Source organism: Nymphalis io, chromosome 17 (genome assembly GCF_905147045.1).
Source record: "Nymphalis io chromosome 17, ilAglIoxx1.1, whole genome shotgun sequence".
In the NCBI taxonomy this organism is placed as follows: Eukaryota; Metazoa; Arthropoda; class Insecta; order Lepidoptera; family Nymphalidae; genus Nymphalis; species Nymphalis io.
This window is the reverse complement of record NC_065904.1, coordinates 9,207,101-9,226,023: the sequence shown is the minus strand read 5'-3', so window position 1 is coordinate 9,226,023 and position 18,923 is coordinate 9,207,101. Positions and strand designations below refer to the sequence as shown.

The 18,923-nt window shown below is 32.8% G+C and overlaps 3 protein-coding genes across 9 annotated transcripts in view; 2 read left to right on the top strand and 1 right to left on the bottom strand.

The window, feature by feature from the left end:
* The window catches only part of LOC126774665 (hillarin), a 56,041-nt gene extending 46,248 nt beyond the window's left edge, over positions 1 to 9,793 (top strand). For all 7 annotated transcript variants that reach the window (XM_050496189.1, XM_050496193.1, XM_050496192.1 and 4 more), the window contains exons 5-15: positions 1,756 to 1,872; positions 2,315 to 2,514; positions 3,941 to 4,163; positions 4,608 to 4,834; positions 5,066 to 5,284; positions 5,433 to 5,641; positions 5,732 to 5,862; positions 6,329 to 6,472; positions 7,002 to 7,115; positions 7,196 to 7,373; positions 8,374 to 9,793. In XM_050496189.1, coding sequence (XP_050352146.1) covers positions 1,756 to 1,872; positions 2,315 to 2,514; positions 3,941 to 4,163; positions 4,608 to 4,834; positions 5,066 to 5,284; positions 5,433 to 5,641; positions 5,732 to 5,862; positions 6,329 to 6,472; positions 7,002 to 7,115; positions 7,196 to 7,373; positions 8,374 to 8,510 — 1,899 coding nt within the window. In that variant the 3' untranslated portion in view covers positions 8,511 to 9,793. The remainder of the gene's footprint in view (positions 1 to 1,755; positions 1,873 to 2,314; positions 2,515 to 3,940; positions 4,164 to 4,607; positions 4,835 to 5,065; positions 5,285 to 5,432; positions 5,642 to 5,731; positions 5,863 to 6,328; positions 6,473 to 7,001; positions 7,116 to 7,195; positions 7,374 to 8,373) is intronic.
* Positions 9,794 to 10,628: 835 nt separating this feature from the next.
* LOC126774672 (dystrophin-like) lies at positions 10,629 to 16,687 on the bottom strand. The gene is made up of 11 exons (XM_050496206.1): positions 16,513 to 16,687; positions 16,299 to 16,435; positions 15,845 to 16,046; positions 15,112 to 15,343; positions 14,713 to 14,871; positions 13,828 to 13,959; positions 13,377 to 13,618; positions 12,902 to 13,028; positions 12,146 to 12,452; positions 11,760 to 11,879; positions 10,629 to 11,596 (listed from the first exon to the last, which is right to left on the bottom strand). Exons 1-11 carry the CDS (start codon positions 16,569 to 16,571, stop codon positions 11,478 to 11,480), a joined length of 1,836 nt encoding a protein of 611 aa, XP_050352163.1. The 5' UTR covers positions 16,572 to 16,687; the 3' UTR covers positions 10,629 to 11,477.
* A 505-nt stretch (positions 16,688 to 17,192) lies between these two features.
* LOC126774677 (inactive selenide, water dikinase-like protein) lies at positions 17,193 to 18,873 on the top strand. Its single transcript, XM_050496212.1, has one exon. The coding sequence runs from the start codon at positions 17,284 to 17,286 to the stop codon at positions 18,490 to 18,492; it is 1,209 nt and encodes a 402-aa protein (XP_050352169.1). The 5' UTR covers positions 17,193 to 17,283; the 3' UTR covers positions 18,493 to 18,873.
* The last annotated feature ends 50 nt before the right edge of the window (positions 18,874 to 18,923 follow it).

Sequence of the window (18,923 nt, the reverse complement as noted above, 5' to 3'; positions counted from 1 at the left end):
AAGCCAAATACAACACATGTTTAATGATTACTTTATTGTTATTGGTCATAAAATACTGCCTACATTATAATAACTTTTAATCTTTCGATCAATAGATGGCGCTGCACATATTTTAGATCGCGCTGCTATTATTGTTTAAGTAATACTAATGACTTCGGTAATAATTCCCATTTGAGTGTTCAATATGCTGGACCATCTTCAATTTGATGTATTACCAATCACTCACTGTTCAAGTGGCCCGGGGTACTTTCCTAAAAATATGTTGGATGTCTGAATACGCGAACCCCGAGTGGTAACACTTAAGGTCAATATAATAGCAATACACAAAAAAAAAAAAATTACCCTAAAACTATGTCTGTTGACTAAAATACAAACAAGTATCTGCAGATAGTTGTTTGTATTTTTACAAAATTAAGATTTTGAAATAAGAATCGTAGTAATCATCAATCGTTCATTTGGGACCTATTTATTTTAAAAAAAACCGATAAGTAGATTGAGACCTTCAAATATAATTTTTTTTAATCTATTAATTTATATCTAAGCCTGTGCAGTGTAATTTTATCATTTTTAGTGAACACTATAAGCACAATTTTTTTTTTTATATAGAATAGGAAGGTGGACGAGCATATGGGCCACCTGATGGTAAGTGGTCACGAAACGCCCTTAGACATTGGCATTGTAAGAAATGTCAACCATCGCTTATAGCCAATGCGCCACCAACCTTGGGAACTAAGATTTTATGTCCCTTGTGCCTGTAATTACACTGGCTCACTCACCCTTCAAACCGGAACACAACAATATCAAGTATTGCTGTTTTGCCGTAGAATATCTGATGAGTGGGTGGTACCTACCCAGACGAGCTTGCACAAAGCCCTACCACCAGTAAATTTGAGCATATGAAAAATCATTCTTGGTTTGAATCTCCGATCGTCGATTAAGGTTCACGTATTATAAACACTCCATCTTTGCTCGTTTATATGAATACAATAAATAGTTAGAAACAATTCGCAATAGATAGTAGAATGGAACTGTTCTACGAAGTTTAGCAAGAACTGTTTCGTTAAAATTTCACACTCTAGATACCTAATTGTTTGCAAGTAACCTTTCGTCACGGAAGTCGTGTTAATATCGCATTTAGTGTGACATATATTTCATGGTGTAAAACCTACATTATTTTGAAACATTGTAAGTATAATATCATATAAAATACAATGTGTCAAATTGATAATGATGTAATCAGGTTGAAGTTTATATTTTCGCCTTCCTTGCTTAGCTTTTGTGTGTAGCTTTTTTAACTACTTACTCTAATGTTAAAAATGTTTGTTGAAGCTTCAATAACATGAAAAATAATTACAAATTTATAAATATTTACAATTAATCGCAATATCAACGACACTTTCCGCTCTAAAGTCTTTATCTAGTTGGTTGGGAATTATTTAATTATTTAGTGTCAACCTATTGGCATATTTATTCTTTAAACAAAACGGGTTGTGTGACCTTGATAGAAAACTTGGAAATGTCTGTACTGTTTGTTTAAATTGTAATTAATATATACATCATTTATTAAAAAGCGAGTAGCTTATTACAAAACGTTGACATTTCTGTAATTTATTATGGATCACAATTTGTACTAAGCCTTTATCCAAAAAATGATGATAACTGTATTATCTGTATATATATTTGTCTATCTTTTACACTGTTTATTCATACGTATATTAATAAAAAAACCTATAAATAATATTATTCTTGTTTCAGGATCGAGATGAACAAACAAAATTAGAAATGAAACATAGACAGGAAGAAGACGATTTGTACAGAAAATTCTCGAAACATCGCGAAGAAGAAAATAGAAGAATAAGAGAAGAAATACAGGTATTTATTATTATAATGTTGTCAAAAATAAGTTTACTCCAAATTATCGCATGTACATTACCAAATTAGAGTTCAATAATATTTTAATCAGCTACCAATTTGTTCATTAAACTCAATAGTCCTTTGATTAGGTAATAACATCATTATTTATGCCCTGTATGTCCAGAGACAATTTAAATAATTCAGGTTTCCAAAAATCGATTGAATGATGCTTTTATTCGAACCAATGTTCGAGAGTATTTAGGTCGGTATTTGCTTGTCAGTGCCAATTATTGAGAAAGAAATTATTGATTGCATATAACGATATAGTTTGCTTTGCATAAAGTTTATTACCTAAGTCCCCTTTAACATGTACAAACAATCCCACTATCTTTAACTCAATGTTAATATTGATTTCATGATAATGTTATAATAACGAAGCTAATAAGTACGTCTGTTTTAGGATGAATGGGAAAGAGAATTAGAAAGGCTTACAAACAGATTCCAGCAAGAAATGCAAGTTAAGAAGCGGAGACCTGACGCAGAGATCGGCGCCCTCACCCTGCGCCATCAGCAGGAGAGAGCCGACCTCGAAAAGAACATGACACTCCGAAGAGATAAGAAGAAAGAAAGTTTAACAAGAAAAATGTTGGAACACGAAAGGTGAAAAAAATATTACAAATAGTAATGACAAATATGACATTAAACGTTTACGACATCACACTACGGTCAAATATCCCAAGTTTCATATTCAAATAGTAATTTCTTCTCCATCACAAAGCAACGTAATCAGTGATTTAAATATAATCAATATTTAATAAAGAGAAAATAAACTTACATCACGTTTAACATTTAAACAAGCTCGTTCAAGTAAAAAATGGCACTATCATCGACGGCCAGTCAAAAGAGGCGCGACGCAGTGAGTCGCTACTTTCGTTTACAACTCATTTACAAAACCGGATGTTTAATAAAACGCATGAGAATATTACTTTGAATGGAATATCAGATTACAAGAAATATAAACTAACGGTCTAATTTGTTTTATTACTTTTTAAATCTGATAAAAAATATAATCAAATTTTAATGATTTCGTAGAACGGTGCATATGAATTTTTGCATTGTCGCAAAGTCGGTCGAACGTGATAAAATTTAAATTACCCGTTATTGAACTAACTCACTGGTCCAAATGTTATTTTCTTTGTTGCACCTTAAAATTGATAAAGTAGCTAGAAAATGTGAATCTTAACCGATGATCATGGGTTCAAACCCGGGCAAGCACCACTGAGTTTTCATGTGCTTAATTTGTGTTTATATTCATCTCGAGCTCAACGGTGAAGGTAAACATCCTGAGAAAACCCGACATGTGTCAGAACAAATTCAGCCACATGAGTATAGACTAATGTGGAAGAAAAATTCTTAATCGTTCTATTCACGAGGAGAAGATGCCTTCCCCAGGAGTGGGACATTTACAGGCTACTACTGGGTATACTTTTTCTAAAAATTTGTATTGTATAATATCACATAGGTGTAATGTTGAAAATATATAATATGGCAAAAAGTACGGCATAAATAAATAACTTTAACTAACTTTTTACACACCATTGGTCGAGATCTAAAATTTATGTTATTCAGTATGGGTTTCCGAAAAAATGGCTTTTTAATCTTAGTTAAGTTGAATGTAATTGTATTATAAAACAAAACAAATCTCTTAGAAAAATCGCATTACATATGTAAACCTAAGATTTTCCTTTTTCTTCTGCCATAGAAATATTGTTTTTATATTGGAGCAGCGTGGTGGAATAAGCTCCAAACCTTCTCCTCAAAAAGAGGAGAGGAGGCCTTTAGCCCAGCAGTGGGACATTCACAGGCTGTTACGGTTACGGTTACGGTTAAAAATATTGTATACAAACTTGTGATTTATACTCATCTTGTCTCAGTTAACACTCGTGCTAAGGAACCATAAATTGCTTAGGCACATATTTTGAGTAGGTATACTCAAACCGTGGTTACCTAATAAAAAATAAGCAAGAAATGTGAACACAGCCTTTCTCACATCTGTTACAATAACTTAAATTATTGACACCACCAGGGCAGCAACAGCAGCCCTAGTTGAGAAGCAAAGCCACGAGATGATGGAGCTCATACAAGAACGAAGATCAGAGTACATGGCGGCGTCATCACTCTACTTAGATGGGGAAGAAGCACCTCCTTACCCAGCTCGAGCTCCAGCACCACAACCTCCTCTAGTTTCTAAATTCCATATTTATACAGATCCGGCGGAATTTGCAGATGTTGATAAGATTGCCATCTCGGTAAGTACATACATACTAATTAATTCTTTCCGCCTGATATGATGATTAAAGTCAAATTTAATATTCGTTCTAAATATCAGACACTCTTGATCAGATTAGTCGCCTATTGCGTAAAGTCGAGTTAGTTAATCTTAAAGACTAATTAGACTTAATTAACTAATTTAACTTATTAACATCTGCGTTTCGAAAGCTGGAGTTAACTCTCCGAAATTTTATAGCTACCATAAAAACGTTAAGGATTGGCTAATAAACTTAAAATGATTGTAATATTACTTATTAGGTATTACTTAAGAACTGAACGATATATCATTTAAATAACAATAAATAATAATTATTCGTTTACTGCTCACTATATATTATAAATATACAATTAGTCACATAACTTAAGCATAAGCAATAGGAATTGAATTAAGAATATTGTATTCTTTTATGTTTCAATGTTAGGTGGCGCAAGAAGACCAAAAGACCTTTACTGACCTCGTCCGACAATTAGTAGGGAGATGTGCAAGTGACGTAGAGAAGGCTCGTACGATATTCCGCTGGATCACAGTGAAGAACTTAAACAATATCCAGTTTGATGACAATTTAAGAGGAGATTCGCCACTTGGTCTACTCAGAGGGATTAAGCACGGCACAGAAAGTTACCATGTTCTGTTTAAGAGATTGTGCAGGTAAAATATTATTTTTATCGAAAATATGTGTACCTAAACTTATGTATATAATTATACTTTTTTCATCGCTATATTGATCGATTATATTACTGGTTTAGTTTGCTGTCGCAGAATTCTTGAAGGCAGTTAACAAACAATGTCTATATAATGAGTTATGTGGCCTTTATTAGGGATTAGAAATTATGAACTTAAATATTACCGATTTACAATATCATATCCTTGTTTTTACAGTTACGCAGGTCTTCATTGCGTTGTTATCAAAGGATACAGTAAATCAGCGGGCTACCAACCCGGCGTCCGTTTTGAGGACAACCGGTTCCGTAACTCCTGGAACGCAGTATATGTGGCGGGTGCTTGGCGTTTCGTGCAGTGCAATTGGGGAGCTCGGCATTTAGTGAACGCTAAAGATGCTCCTAAACCAGGAAATAGAGGGAAGAGTGATAGCTTAAGGTATGAGGCATTTTATATGTGTATTTTCTGTGTACCTTCCGCTTGATTAATTTCTGACTCTATTGTAAAATGTTTAAATAAATAAAATCATATCTTTAGCATAATAAATATTTTATTCATTAAATTAAATCTTTATTAATTTGTTTAGATATGAATACGACGATCATTACTTCCTGACCGATCCAAGAGAATTCATCTACGAGTTCTACCCGCTCCAGCCAGACTGGCAATTGCTAAAGACACCCATAACGTTGCATGACTTTGAAGAACTGCCGTTCGTCAGGTCACTGTTCTTCCGCTACGGTCTCTACTTCAGTGACCCTAACACTAAAGCTGTTATGTACACTGATTCGACTGGTGAGTACCAGGATTCAATTCTCCACTGACATTTAAAATAAAAATAAAAACTATTGAATCATTATTAAATACTGATGGATGACTGTGTAGGTGCGGCGACTATGCGCATAGCAATGCCGGCACACATGCAAAGCTCGCTGATCTTCCACTACAACCTCAAATTTTACGACACGGAGGGAGATGGCTTTGATGGTGTGAGCCTGAAAAGATTCGTTATGCAGGTAACAACATTAATTTATTCGAAATCTTTAGTCAGATATACACTGTAATATTCCAGAGCTGAGATATTTTTTATTAGTATATCAAACACATATAGCTACAAAATACATTTTCACATAAATACATTTAGTAATTTTCCTAATGAATAATGATAATTAATAATAAGCTGATTAGGAGAAGTTATTAAAATTGTAAACATTTCTCATGTAAGAGACTGTTTTTTGTGTTTTTGAGGAATAAATGTCTATAAGCTTAAGTTGTACCCTTGTAAAGGGCTGTGTAGGTAAATGTACCGTATTCCAAGTATGAATAAGCAATTTTACACTTTCAAGCGTACAAATTGAGGTCTTCCTTAGATAGATTATTATTACTGCAATCATAACATGCAATGCAATGCAATAATACATATTATTGCAATCAAAAGTTATGGATATAATCTGTATTAAAAAGTATACGTATTTTTTTTAGTCAGTGGTAGGCAATGTGGTATCCTTCCGAGTGCACGCTCCGTGCAGCGGCGCCTTCTTACTGGACATCTTCGCCAACGCGGTGACTCCTCGCGAGTACCTCACAGGCGAACCGATGAAATTTAAGAGTGTTTGCAAGTTTAAGGTAAGAGTTTGTCTCTTTATTGTGTGTTCAAGTTCAAGTTTAATCATCTCAGAGGAATTAATAAACATCTAGTCAACTTTTTAAATCCACCAACATACAATCAGTAATTTTATTTAAGACACTCAAAGGATACGTCATAAGGCTGAACAACAGAGAAAAAACATACGAATTCCTTATAATGAGTAGTCCCTTTTTAGTTTTTATTTCAAGTTAAGCCTAGACCTAATAATAAATAATAAGAAATAATAAGAAAAATGGGAATAAGTATCTAGTGATAAGAAAGGTGTGCATAATTATTAATTTAAACACTTTCGCCATTAGTTTGTGTCTTCCTGTATTTATTTTATTTTACATAGCAATTTATCTCGATGTTATGACGAATCAACGATAGAAAATATGAAGACATATCGTACAAGATTCAAATATATTTAAATAAACCAAGAATAAATTATTTCCTTAATAGAATATTAAGATACCTTTTTCAACCATTTAAAATGTCCGCATTATAACTTGCTACATATCTTTATAGATATGTTGCGCGGAACTTCAGACCGTCATGGTACCATTACCAGATTGTGCAAGCGGCGAATGGGGTCCGACCAAAGCTACAAGACTCTTTGGACTGGTTCCCATCACTCATCAGGTAAAATCCCACAATTATTTAACACATAGATATAGATCGTTTTAAGTTTTTCCAAACATCACATTCACAAAAAATTCCAGGAGGCATTAGTATTCGCGGGTCGAGAACTTGAGATCCAGTTCCGTATGTCACGTCCTCTGGCGGACTTCATGGCGACCCTTCACAAGAACGGAGTAGACGAGAAGCGACTCTCGAAATACGTGCAGCAGAACGTGTCGGACGATATCGTCACTTTCTATATTACATTTCCCGAAGAAGGTATGATAATAATAATATGATAAGTTAATACAGTGCAACCTTAATATAAATAGCCTCAATGTAACGATTCCCTCGGTTTAACAAATTCTTCGAAATCCTCTAGAACTGCCCATAAGAGCCAATACAAAATATACCTGTCCATAACGAATACATTTGTTAGAAATCTCTTTATAATGAGTTATCATCCATTACATAGAATTTTATACATCGTAGTATTTTCCATACGTAATAAGTATTTAAGTTACGTCTATTTAACGAATTTTGTCAACTTATAACCTATACATAACGTATCAAATCAATAATTCACGTTCAATTCCTAAATAATTAATGTCTCGACAGGTTTCAGACAAGTTAATTTTTTCGTAAGACAATCATTGTTGTTTGATGCCAAGTAACGTAAGCACTTTTGTTTGTCACTGTTGTTAGTTTGACAGTTACAATGGCGAGAGAAATAATAAATCATTAAGTATGTAAACGTACAAGTTTTTTTTTTCTTGTAATAACGCATCGTAGAGTAACCTAACCTCTATATAACAAACCTCATTGTAACAAATTAGGTACTTGGTAAAACGAAGATTTTTTAATTCCCTTCAATTTTGTTATATTGAGGTTACACTGTATAACGTTTCGCGTCTAAAAATTCTTAATAATAGCACCTAGTTGAGTTGACGGTGTCATACTTCCGTACTTCGAAATGAAAAGCACGTAAAGCATTAAGACCTGCGCTTATTCTCTTTCCAGGAGTGTAGGATTGCCATCCCATCCCATAGTATGAGAGTAATAGAATTGAAAGCACGCTTATTGTGAATTACAAATTGTCTTACAAATTAAATGGATTTCTATAAATTTATCAAATTTTATGCAGATATTTGTCAACAACACTAGACTACCTTATCTCCATTTTACAAAACTTAAACGTAAAGCTACCATTTTAATACAATTTTTGACACAGCGATAACCAATTAATAAATATTTCGATAAAACATGACTATATTTCTAGGTCAATATGGCTTAGACATCTACACGAGGGAACGAAATGGACCAACAGCGATCCATCAGAACGGTTCAACGGAAAAGGAAAAACATCTCCTGACTCACTGTTGCAAATATCTCATCAACAGTAGCAAGAGGAATTAGATTAAAACAACAATTTAGAAAAGCGACTAGCTTTGAACTTAAAAATGAAATCAAAACTTATACTATCACGAATTGGTACCAATGTTTTTGTTCTATTGAATTGGATGAAATAATATAAAAAATATATCCAAGCTCCCAAATATTTAAATTAATTTTCCCTTTTTCCATAATGAAAGATTATATGACATGGATGTAATGTTCAACTATTGCAAATAAACTGGACTTTACAAAAAAGTTATAAATAAAAAGCTAAATATAATTTGTTATACTAAGATTTTCCACAAATTATAATGAAAATGGGTAACCCGTCAATTTAAATATAGAACTAATATATTGTCCATTATAGATGTGTAGAAATTTATTACAATTTAGAACATTCCAGTTTTTTTTATAATCGCAAGAAGACTTTGTTAAATATATTTTTAATAATATAAGAATTATATCCAAATGTAGATATTATTAGAAAATAAAACCCGTCCATTAAGATATTCATTTATTAATGCAATTTATACATATATTATTTGTAAATGGATTATTTTATAATTATATTTTTACATTTTAAGTAATCTAGGTTGTGTCGATGCAATCTAATTGCGTTCTTAGTTGTAAGGAGTGCGTTGGTTTTACATGAACATTGTCATTAAAAGATTATTAATATAGTTTGAAGATACATTTCATTAAATATAATACAATAAGTTTATTTATTAAGAATATTCAATAACATATTATAACTAAACACGATAGGCACATTAAAAAACCGCATACATCTCTGCTTGTTATCCTTCATTTATGCATCAGAAACGTTTCATTTCATAACGTTTTGAGTAGAAACGTTTTATCATATTCGACCTTGAAATACTCTCATCGCACCCAAAGAAGTTTAATTTCAAAGAATCAATTTTTTTATTATAATTTGAGGCTTTTTTTCATTTACAAAGGAGTACTTATACGTTTGCATCTCTTTCTTGCAACAACAGTTTCATAATTCATGTTTAATAAACAAACTTGATAATTGAGGAAAATTTTAAAGTATGTATTGAAGAGCAATGTGTCTAGAGATAAAATGTTATTGGATATAAACATTGAAGATCGTTTTTTATAAATTGTATAATTGTCAAAAGTAAAAATTAAAGAGGTATGTGAAGCACAGAAAACTAAATTAACAGACAAATGATATATATAAATAAGATTTTATACACTATCCAAAATCAAACCACTTATTAGAAATATTATAAAGCAATAGAAAAAAAAAATATCCATGACAATTTAGATGAAAACCAGCAGTATTTTTTCACTGAATTCTAATTAAAGTTAAATACATCACAACCACACAAAATTTTAAAACAAAAAGAAACTTTAAAGCATAGTTCGTATTCCGACAATCGAAATATAATTTCTCGTAAATAGATTACTCCTCTTACGCTTAATCCATAAATGTAAGTAATTAATAAAAACCATATTATTTTAACATATTAATAAGATGTACGTAATTTATACTATATATTTTATTACTATATATTTAATAATCAGTATGTAAATTTTTATAAAATATATGGCATGTTATTTTTCTAAACAATAGTTTTTTTTTACAACTAATCAGATCATAGATTATTGAGCACCTGATTCTATGGGACGGCAATGTTAAGTACTTATAATAAATTCATTTAAAACATTTGTACTGATGGTGAATCTTAATATGTATTTTAATTAGTATTAGTCAATTTGGTTTTCTAAACCAATGTTAAGAATGAGGCACTAGTTATGTGTTTTAATTAAAACTAAACACTTTTCATTTTAAACATAGTATTACATATGAAATATCCTTTTAATTTAGTCAACTGTTTCAAACAATTCCAAAATGAAATATTAAAAACAAAAATGAATACAAAAGTTATTGTTTTTAAAAATCATTAATTATTCATACACTGGGCAGCTTTGAGAGTGTCATAATGTTATTCTATATTGTATACAAGTATACAGATTGACAAACAATTATTTAGTGAATACTTTCAGATAGGAAGAATAAGGAATGTTTCATGTCATAATGACTTGAAAAATGTTCTTAGAAACAAACTAAGTAAATTCCATAAAAGATAAAAAACTTTAAATCTACCAGCACTGAAACAGTTCAAATGAAACATAAAATTTAGAAAAATATAATAAAAAAGTATGAAACATTAAAAATAATGGAATGCTTAAATTTTTTCAATACAACATTTGAGCAATACTAACATTCTTATAACACAATGAAGCGCGCTTTTCTTCGAGCCTCTATCAAAAGTATGTTCTATTCTATTCATTAAGACATTATTTTTTCTCAAATGTGATTGCAGAAACTTTATATATATTGAGTATGTACGAATGCTAATAACAAGGCAAGCAGCCACCTGGGAAGTGGTCACATTTGTTTCATCAGGTATTGTTGTTATTAAAAATATGTATACATTTATTTCGACAACATAACATTACCTTTACAAAAGCTTCATAGCATTTCCTTTAAAGTATTTATTAAAATGTTGTCAGTTGTTTTTTATTCAGATTTTTATTACAACTCGTATTATGTATTCACTCTACTTATTTCTATATGGAATGAATATTACCGTAAATAAAGGGAGGGCTCGGCTCCACCAGGGCTCTGCTGAACTAAAGCGATCTACAGTTATTAAGCCTAATTAATCGATCAATCCATTTTATTAAACTATCACCTAGCAGTATGGTTTATAAATATATTCTTATGATTTCCAGAACCTCCATAGAACAAATCATCGCTATAACTAATCGACTAAAAATATCGCTATCTCTTTCTCATGACAAAAGAAACCGGATTAAAAAGAAATAACATATTTTTCATTTCTGTTAAAATTACTTTAGAACAACTTTTACAAATGATTAACAGAACATTTGATAGCAATAATATTGTGTCATTTGAATTTCAACTTATTACAAGAACAAATAACTGTAATAACTCTACACAAGTCCCTTAGCAGTGAGCGTGGCGCGCTGCTCCACTCCGCGTATGAGCGAGCCCAGCAGACCTTCCATCTCGTTGGCCGTCTCTCTGAGCTGGGTGTTGTCGAAACATGAATCTGATACAAAATTTAGACATTAAAAATATGTTTGTTTTATACCACTAGAAATGAAACTTTCAATGTCCTACAGTAAAGCAGAATGGTAGAAGCTTTAAAATTTATCTTTAAGCGAGAAAATAAGTCTTTGGACAACTTTTATTACATATATCAATAGACTCACCGTCCATAGCGAAGTTGTGCGTCAGTATCTGCTGCAGACGGTCCAGCACGGTGTCGAGGTCCGCGTTGATGTCGCGTGCAGTGCGGACGACCGGCGCCGCACAGCCGGAACTGGCCGCTTCTGAAACGTTACGGACCAGATCAAATTCTGCACGCTCGCTTGATCCCACATGAATGATAGCGACAAGTGACAAATATTTTAATTAAGATTCGCAAGTGTGCCACGAATTTCCTACTATTAAAATGTGGTATGGAGATTTTCGAAAAAAACTATTCCAAAAAAATGAAATAAATACATTTATTTGTTGGTGTATTGCAAACACACACATAGGTACACAAATAGCGCCCAGTTGCAGGTTTTGTATTTAGCAACAACAATATACTAACCATTGTACCAATTGCTCATGTCATTCATAGATACTGTTGATATGCTGTCCGAAGTAGCGTGAATCACTACAGGCTTCAACGCGTCTCCAGACATTGTCAATAGGTTCTGACTATCTGGTTTGGAAGCAACTGAGAAGTTACCGGAGTCCATACTGAGGACTCGTGGTTGATTTTTAATGTTATCGATCACTTTTGACTGTTTCTCATCGACAATTGGAATGGGGCTAAAGAGGTCAAACGCCTGTGGCCTTTCATTTTTATCGCTTTTTGAGTCCGATTGAATATTTTGTGTGTTGAGTAAGTTGTCCTGAAACATAAAATTGTATTGATAGCTTAACCTATTAAGTGAAAATTTAGTATTCATTTTGTGTAGCAGTTAGTTACAACCGCGATCTTACGATGTGTAAAGGTCGCTTTTGGGAATTATGTCATACCCAGCCCAGGGTCATAGCCTAGGCCTACAAGACACCGGTCTAGGGGCCGCGCCAATTAAATTGCATCTCTAAGTCTGGGCTTGGTTGGTCATACCAGGGACTTTGAAGGACTGTTTTTACCCTTTTTATAAGGGCACAAGGACACACACACACACACGCATACGCAACTAAGCTAAACTGACTTCATTTGTGTTTTGCTGTTATTGTACTTAAATAAATTAAAAACTATTTGGTATAACTGACTACTCAAGTAATTTATAACAGTAATTTAAAAAAATATTCTTAAATTAAATTAATATGTAAGCAAAAGCAAGGGAAATACCTTTAACATTTTAAGTCTGTTAATCTGTGTCGATATTTGTCTATAATGTTCATCAACCTTCGCCTTTAGATCATTACTGTCACTTTTAGCTGCAGTTTCTAACTGATCTGTAAGATCTTTAATAGCCCTGGAAAAAAAAACAAATTCGACAATTTAAAAAATGTTCTATACATATATTTCAATTTAATAGAAACTTATAATCAATAAATAACTCTAGTAGGTCAATTTTTCCTTTTTACTTTGCGATATAATCATATACTAGTTTAACTTGTATGCACAAATAAATGATAATTGGTTGAGTAGTTAAGATGTGAAAGAGTAACAAACAAACTCACCTTTGCATTTATAATATTAGTCAAAGTATAAATATTATATAGATAATAATTTCCCTCTTTATAATTAATTAATATTGCTTTAATATTATACAGTGGAGAATATTAAAAAAAAATAATAAAAAAATAATATTTCTACTAACTTATTTTCATTTTCCAACTGTGTTATAACATCTTGTAATGTAACAGCTGGGTTGGCCTTGTTACCAGAGGCCTTACCGACAGTGGAAGTGAATATTGCCGGCTTACTCTCTTTTCGTTTTACAGAATTGACAAGTTTATCGCCATTCTTTCGACCTTTCTTGCTGGATTTCTTCTTTGTTTTCGTGCAGAAAAAAAATCTCTTCATACCTTTTATAAAACTAAGACACTCTGGAGGCTTCATCTGAAAATAATTTTACATAACTTTTTTTATCTAAGAGTTAAAAATAGTATTACTATTATATAATTTTGGCATTTTGACAGTCTTTGTATGATAATTTGTCAAAAGGTCAATTTTATTTATTTACAAATGTTAACTGAAAATTGCAATATGTTACATCATCTACAAATATATGGCAAAATTTTAAATGAAATAATAGTGAGTCTTCTTACCTCTCCATCGATAATTTCTTGAACTAAATGTGTCTTTTTATGTCCAGAAACACTTGATAAATCTTTATCATATAAGTAGCAATTTTCACAGAAAAGGACATTACTACATTTTGAGCACCTGAATTTTAGTACCTGTCGATATAAATGCAGAAATTTTACAAATGTCAAAACATTCAATGAACCAATTAAATAGCCATGAAAGCCGTTGAGCAGTGATGGGCCAGTGGTTCGAAGATGTAATTCTTAAGCGATGACTCAGTTTATACCTGGGCATCAGTAAGTTTTCATGTGCTTAATTTGTGTTTATGTATGTATGTATGTGTATTTTTACAGATGCTGAATTTTTCATATAACAAATTAATATTCACAATTACAGCTTCATTTAATGGTTGATGTTGAAGGTACCACAGAGCTGAAATAAGCCACTCCACCTTAACAGGTGTCATAAGAGCCAAGTAAGGTACTTTTTGTTTAAGGCATTGATCGAGCACTTAAGAGCACTTTTTTTCACGCCGGAAAAACGCATTACGCGTTTCCCGCACGGGACCAGTAGGGGGTATGTGGGCCTCGCCTGGTATCCAACGGGCCGAGTTCGCCCCGAACATCGGAATACCCACTAAAAAACCAGCGGTACCCTTTTCGTCTTATAGAGAAGCGCCACGGGATCGCTTGCGCATGCTACCGTGACGCTCTGACGGACGGCCCGCCTATGCGACGCCTATTGCGCCTCTTTCTTCTCCTCGAACACTTAAGTGCCTAAAAAACCCATATGAAGGTGTGGATTTAAAACAGCAAGCATAGCAGTTGCCAAAGAAGACTGCCGAATCCTTTACATGAAGCTAAATTGTAGTGCACCCATTCAAAGAAATGAGACAAGAATAAGACCTGTGCGAGCGGAGTCCCGCAGACGGCGCACAGGCCGGCGTGCGCGGCGCGGCGGCTGTCGGCCACGCGGCGCAGCGCGCCCAGCCAGCGCGTGCTGCTGCAGCGCGCCGCGCCCCACGCCGACACGCAGCGCGCGCTCACGCCCAGCATGCCCGCGCTCTGGGACCAGCACGAGTACAATGATCAACATTCATTTAACTGATTTTTTTTTTTTAGTCTACTTGTGATTAAAATGCAGACAAATTACATTTTTCAATTTGAGATTTTTTTGCTTATTATTTATTTTTTAATTAGTAGTAATATTTTTTTTATCAATATAAGAATAAAACGAATAAAAAATTGAAATACATTACGTATATAATACTTACTTACTTTTTCAAAACAGAATACAATACTTACTTTTTCAAAACAGGAATCTACATCACTCTGTAAGTAATCACACTGGCAGCCCAAATACTTGGGTAGGGCCATTACATGAACCAACAATGCTGCCAATCTTTTAGGTGATACACAGCCATTGTGATCAGCAGAACAATTAGCGAGAGCTAGCCATTTCTCTGCTATGGTCTCTTCACTTAAAAGTATCAAAAGTGTTTTAGCTGCTGACACTTTTATTGGTGTTTTTCTATCCCTGAAATTAATATTATTCATCATATTACATTATGTAGCTGGTAACAACTTATATAGTTCCTCCAGTTAGAATAATAGATATAAATACCCAAAAATTATATAAAAAATTACAAAATATATTAATCAAATTAAGAAAAGATTAAAATTATAGATTTAGTAGCAACATAGAATAGCCAATAATGTCTTAAAAATGTTAATGTTATTATAAATGAAATCACTAATAATTAAAATACTTGAAAATTTAAAAAATATGTGTATCTTCATTTACTTCGAATTTTCCTACAGGTTGTCTGGAGGAGATCTTGAAATAAATAGCAACCATTCATTTTGAAATATTCCATTACATTACATATTTTTATATTAACAGGTATAAACTAAATTAAAAGATTTCTCAAGACAAAGTATTCATACATGTATGTTTATAATTTTAAGTATTAATGATAAGAGAAGTAGTGTATTTTTTTAGTATTTTCATGTTTCATCATGGTAATAATATACTCACTTATCATAAACATTAAGTAACAAATTAATCAAGAGATCCACAGTCAAATCTACATCTCCCGTAAACAATCCTTCCTTCTCGGCTGCAAAGTAAATATCAGCGAGTACAGCTTCCAACTCTGCAGTATCCAAAGACAGACTACTTTCAGATAAACTTAGTTGATGTCGTGCAAATACTCCTGAAGTGATGCGCAGAGGAGGCACTGCAATGTTTTTGTTAGACTATTTACTTAAAATCAAAATTTTTACAAACAATCCATTTGTCGCTATTAAAATTTTATTTTATTTGTATGCAATGAGCAATTTTTAAAAAAAAATATATTTTCCAATTAGTTTTTGAAAGCATTTAATTTGTTCTAGTCTTTTATTATTGAACCAGACGTTATATCAAAACTTTGTTTTTAGTATTATTAAAAATCACCTTAATTGGAGCTAAGCGACAACTTGCGGCTTACCTTGAAGGTTCCTTTGTAAGGCAAATATTTTGAAAGCTATCCGATAAGCGCTGTATTTTATTTCATTGTATTCCTCCAAAGTACCCATAATTTTAGTGAACTGAGGATGGTCATAACATTGCTTACCACTAGATTCGCTGAAAATATTGAACAAATAATATATATGAAATAATTTATAAAGATTAATGAAAACAGTGAAAGTTGTTTTACTTACTCGATGTAACACGGATAACCCGCTTCATTTTCAACTTTTTTCCACTTTAACGTATTCATTATTATTAATATATTAATTGCATTTTACAATTTATTTCATATTATACTCATAAAATAATTTATGTTGTAAGATAGTATTGTTTTAGCATAGAAACAATTTTTCACTTATATATGTAGGAAGGGTAACCGCCATAAAAATACAAATATTTAAAAGTGGAAATCTAAGCTTTCAAAATGTAATTGTCTTATCCAATGAAATTTTAAAGCATATAATTCCGAACGATCAAATAACTAATGAGAAAAGTCATTTACAAGTTATGATTGGTTACAATAAGAAACCAGCAAACCAAAGATAAATATTGGTTATGCTTAGACAAATATAAAGTTGGACCTACACAATTAATAAAATTAAGTTGCAAGCTCTTATAAAGAAATGACCTAAAAAAAAAACAAATTTTATATTTGTAAATTATTGAACTATTTACATTTCTTCAAATATTTTTATAAAGAAAACATATATTCACGCAAAAGTATGTTCTCTTTGTATTTATGAAACGTCACACATAATATATCCAATAGTAGTCAAGATTTCTTTGTTTACATCCCTTATAGACCAATAGAAATTCCGCATTTTAACGTCACTTTTAGTCCCGTTTCCTCTTTGTAAAAGAGACGCCATTTTGCAAGCGTCACTTGGCGGCGTGTCGGGTTTCGGCATTTTTAACAAACTTACCGTAAAGCGCATCAAAATATTGTTTTGTTTGTGAGTAATATGTCGTATCAATCTAGTGTAGCGCAGGATACATTGTCTGCAGCACAACTAGAGATGGCCGGTAACCCCAATGCATTGGCTCTGCGTCGGCCATTCGATCCTGTAGCTCATGACTTGGAAGCCAGTTTTCGCTTGACGAGATTCGCCGATTTAAAAGGAAGAAGCTGTAAAGTGCCACAAGATGTTCTATCTAAACTTGTTGAATCACTGCAACAAGACTATTCTCAGCAAGATCAGGACCAGTTTATGCATGTGGCTATTCCGCGCATCGGTATCGGTTTGGATTGTTCGGTGACCCCGCTTAGACATGGTGGGCTCTGTTTGGTGCAAACTACTGACTTTTTCTATCCCTTAGTTGACGATCCCTATATGATGGGTAAGATCGCGTGTGCCAATGTTCTTAGCGACTTATACGCGATGGGTGTGACTGAATGTGACAATATGTTGATGTTGCTCGGAGTGTCCACTAAGATGACTGAAAAGGAACGTGATGTAGTGATTCCTCTCATTATGAGAGGATTCAAAGATTCTGCGTTAGAAGCAGGGACATCTGTCACTGGTGGTCAAACTGTAATCAACCCCTGGTGCACTATTGGGGGAGTCGCCACAACTATCTGTCAACCTAATGAATACATTGTGCCAGATAATGCGGTAATGGGAGATGTACTAGTGCTGACAAAACCTTTGGGTACCCAAGTTGCAGTCAATGCCCATCAATGGCTTGATCAACCTGAACGTTGGAACAGAATTAAGTTAGTAGTGTCAGAAGAAGATGTCCGAAAAGCATATCACCGTGCAATGGATTCTATGAGCAGACTTAATCGGATTGCAGCTCGACTTATGCATAAGTATAATGCCCATGGTTCTACTGACGTCACTGGATTTGGTCTTCTAGGACATGCTCAAAATCTTGCTTCCCATCAAAAGAATGAAGTATCATTTGTTATTCATAATTTACCGGTCATTGCAAAGATGGCGGCTGTAGCTAAAGCATGTGGAAATATGTTCCAACTATTACAAGGCCACGCACCAGAAACTTCTGGAGGACTTTTAATTTGCTTGCCTCGTGAACAGGCTGCTGCATATTGTAAGGACATTGAAAAGCAAGAAGGATATCAGGCTTGGATTATTGGAATTGTGGAGAAAGGCAATCGCACTGCTAGAATTATTGACAAACCTCGAGTCATTGAAGTGCCAGCTAAAGATTAAATTATATTCATATGAAATTGAGACATTTACAATAATAATAGTTTAAAGTTATTTCAGAGCTGGATAAATCCTTAATTTTATTTTAAAACGGTTTGATCATTTTCTTAACTATTGTATCAAAATGGTATTTTTTTTTTACAATTTACTGCCATTGTGTGTTTAATAAAATGGCTAAATGGAATTTTTTAAACATTGTTGAAAGAAAACTAGCTTGTTCTAGTAATTTGGTGTTTTAGATATATAAGTAAGATATCACTATTAACTATAAGGAAAAAATATTCCATTAGGTACCCTTTACAATCCGACATTGTGGCTTGTGGATTGATTCTGCAAATTGTGAAATAAGTATAATTGATTAGAATAAAATTATTTTTCATTCAATTTATGAAGTTTCATTTCAATTTACCCATAAAATATAATTTGCTTTTTAT

Coding starts and splice junctions, on each gene's coding strand:
- LOC126774672 (XM_050496206.1), bottom strand. CDS start 16,571: ATGAATACGTTAAAGTGGAAAAAAGTTGAAAATGAAGCGGGTTATCCG. Junction 16,436..16,512: donor GGTTATCCGTGTTACATCGA/GTAAGTAAAACA, acceptor CAATATTTTCAG/CGAATCTAGTGGTAAGCAAT. Junction 13,619..13,827: donor AAGAAATTATCGATGGAGAG/GTAAGAAGACTC, acceptor AATTATTTTCAG/ATGAAGCCTCCAGAGTGTCT.
- LOC126774677 (XM_050496212.1), top strand. CDS start 17,284: ATGTCGTATCAATCTAGTGTAGCGCAGGATACATTGTCTGCAGCACAA.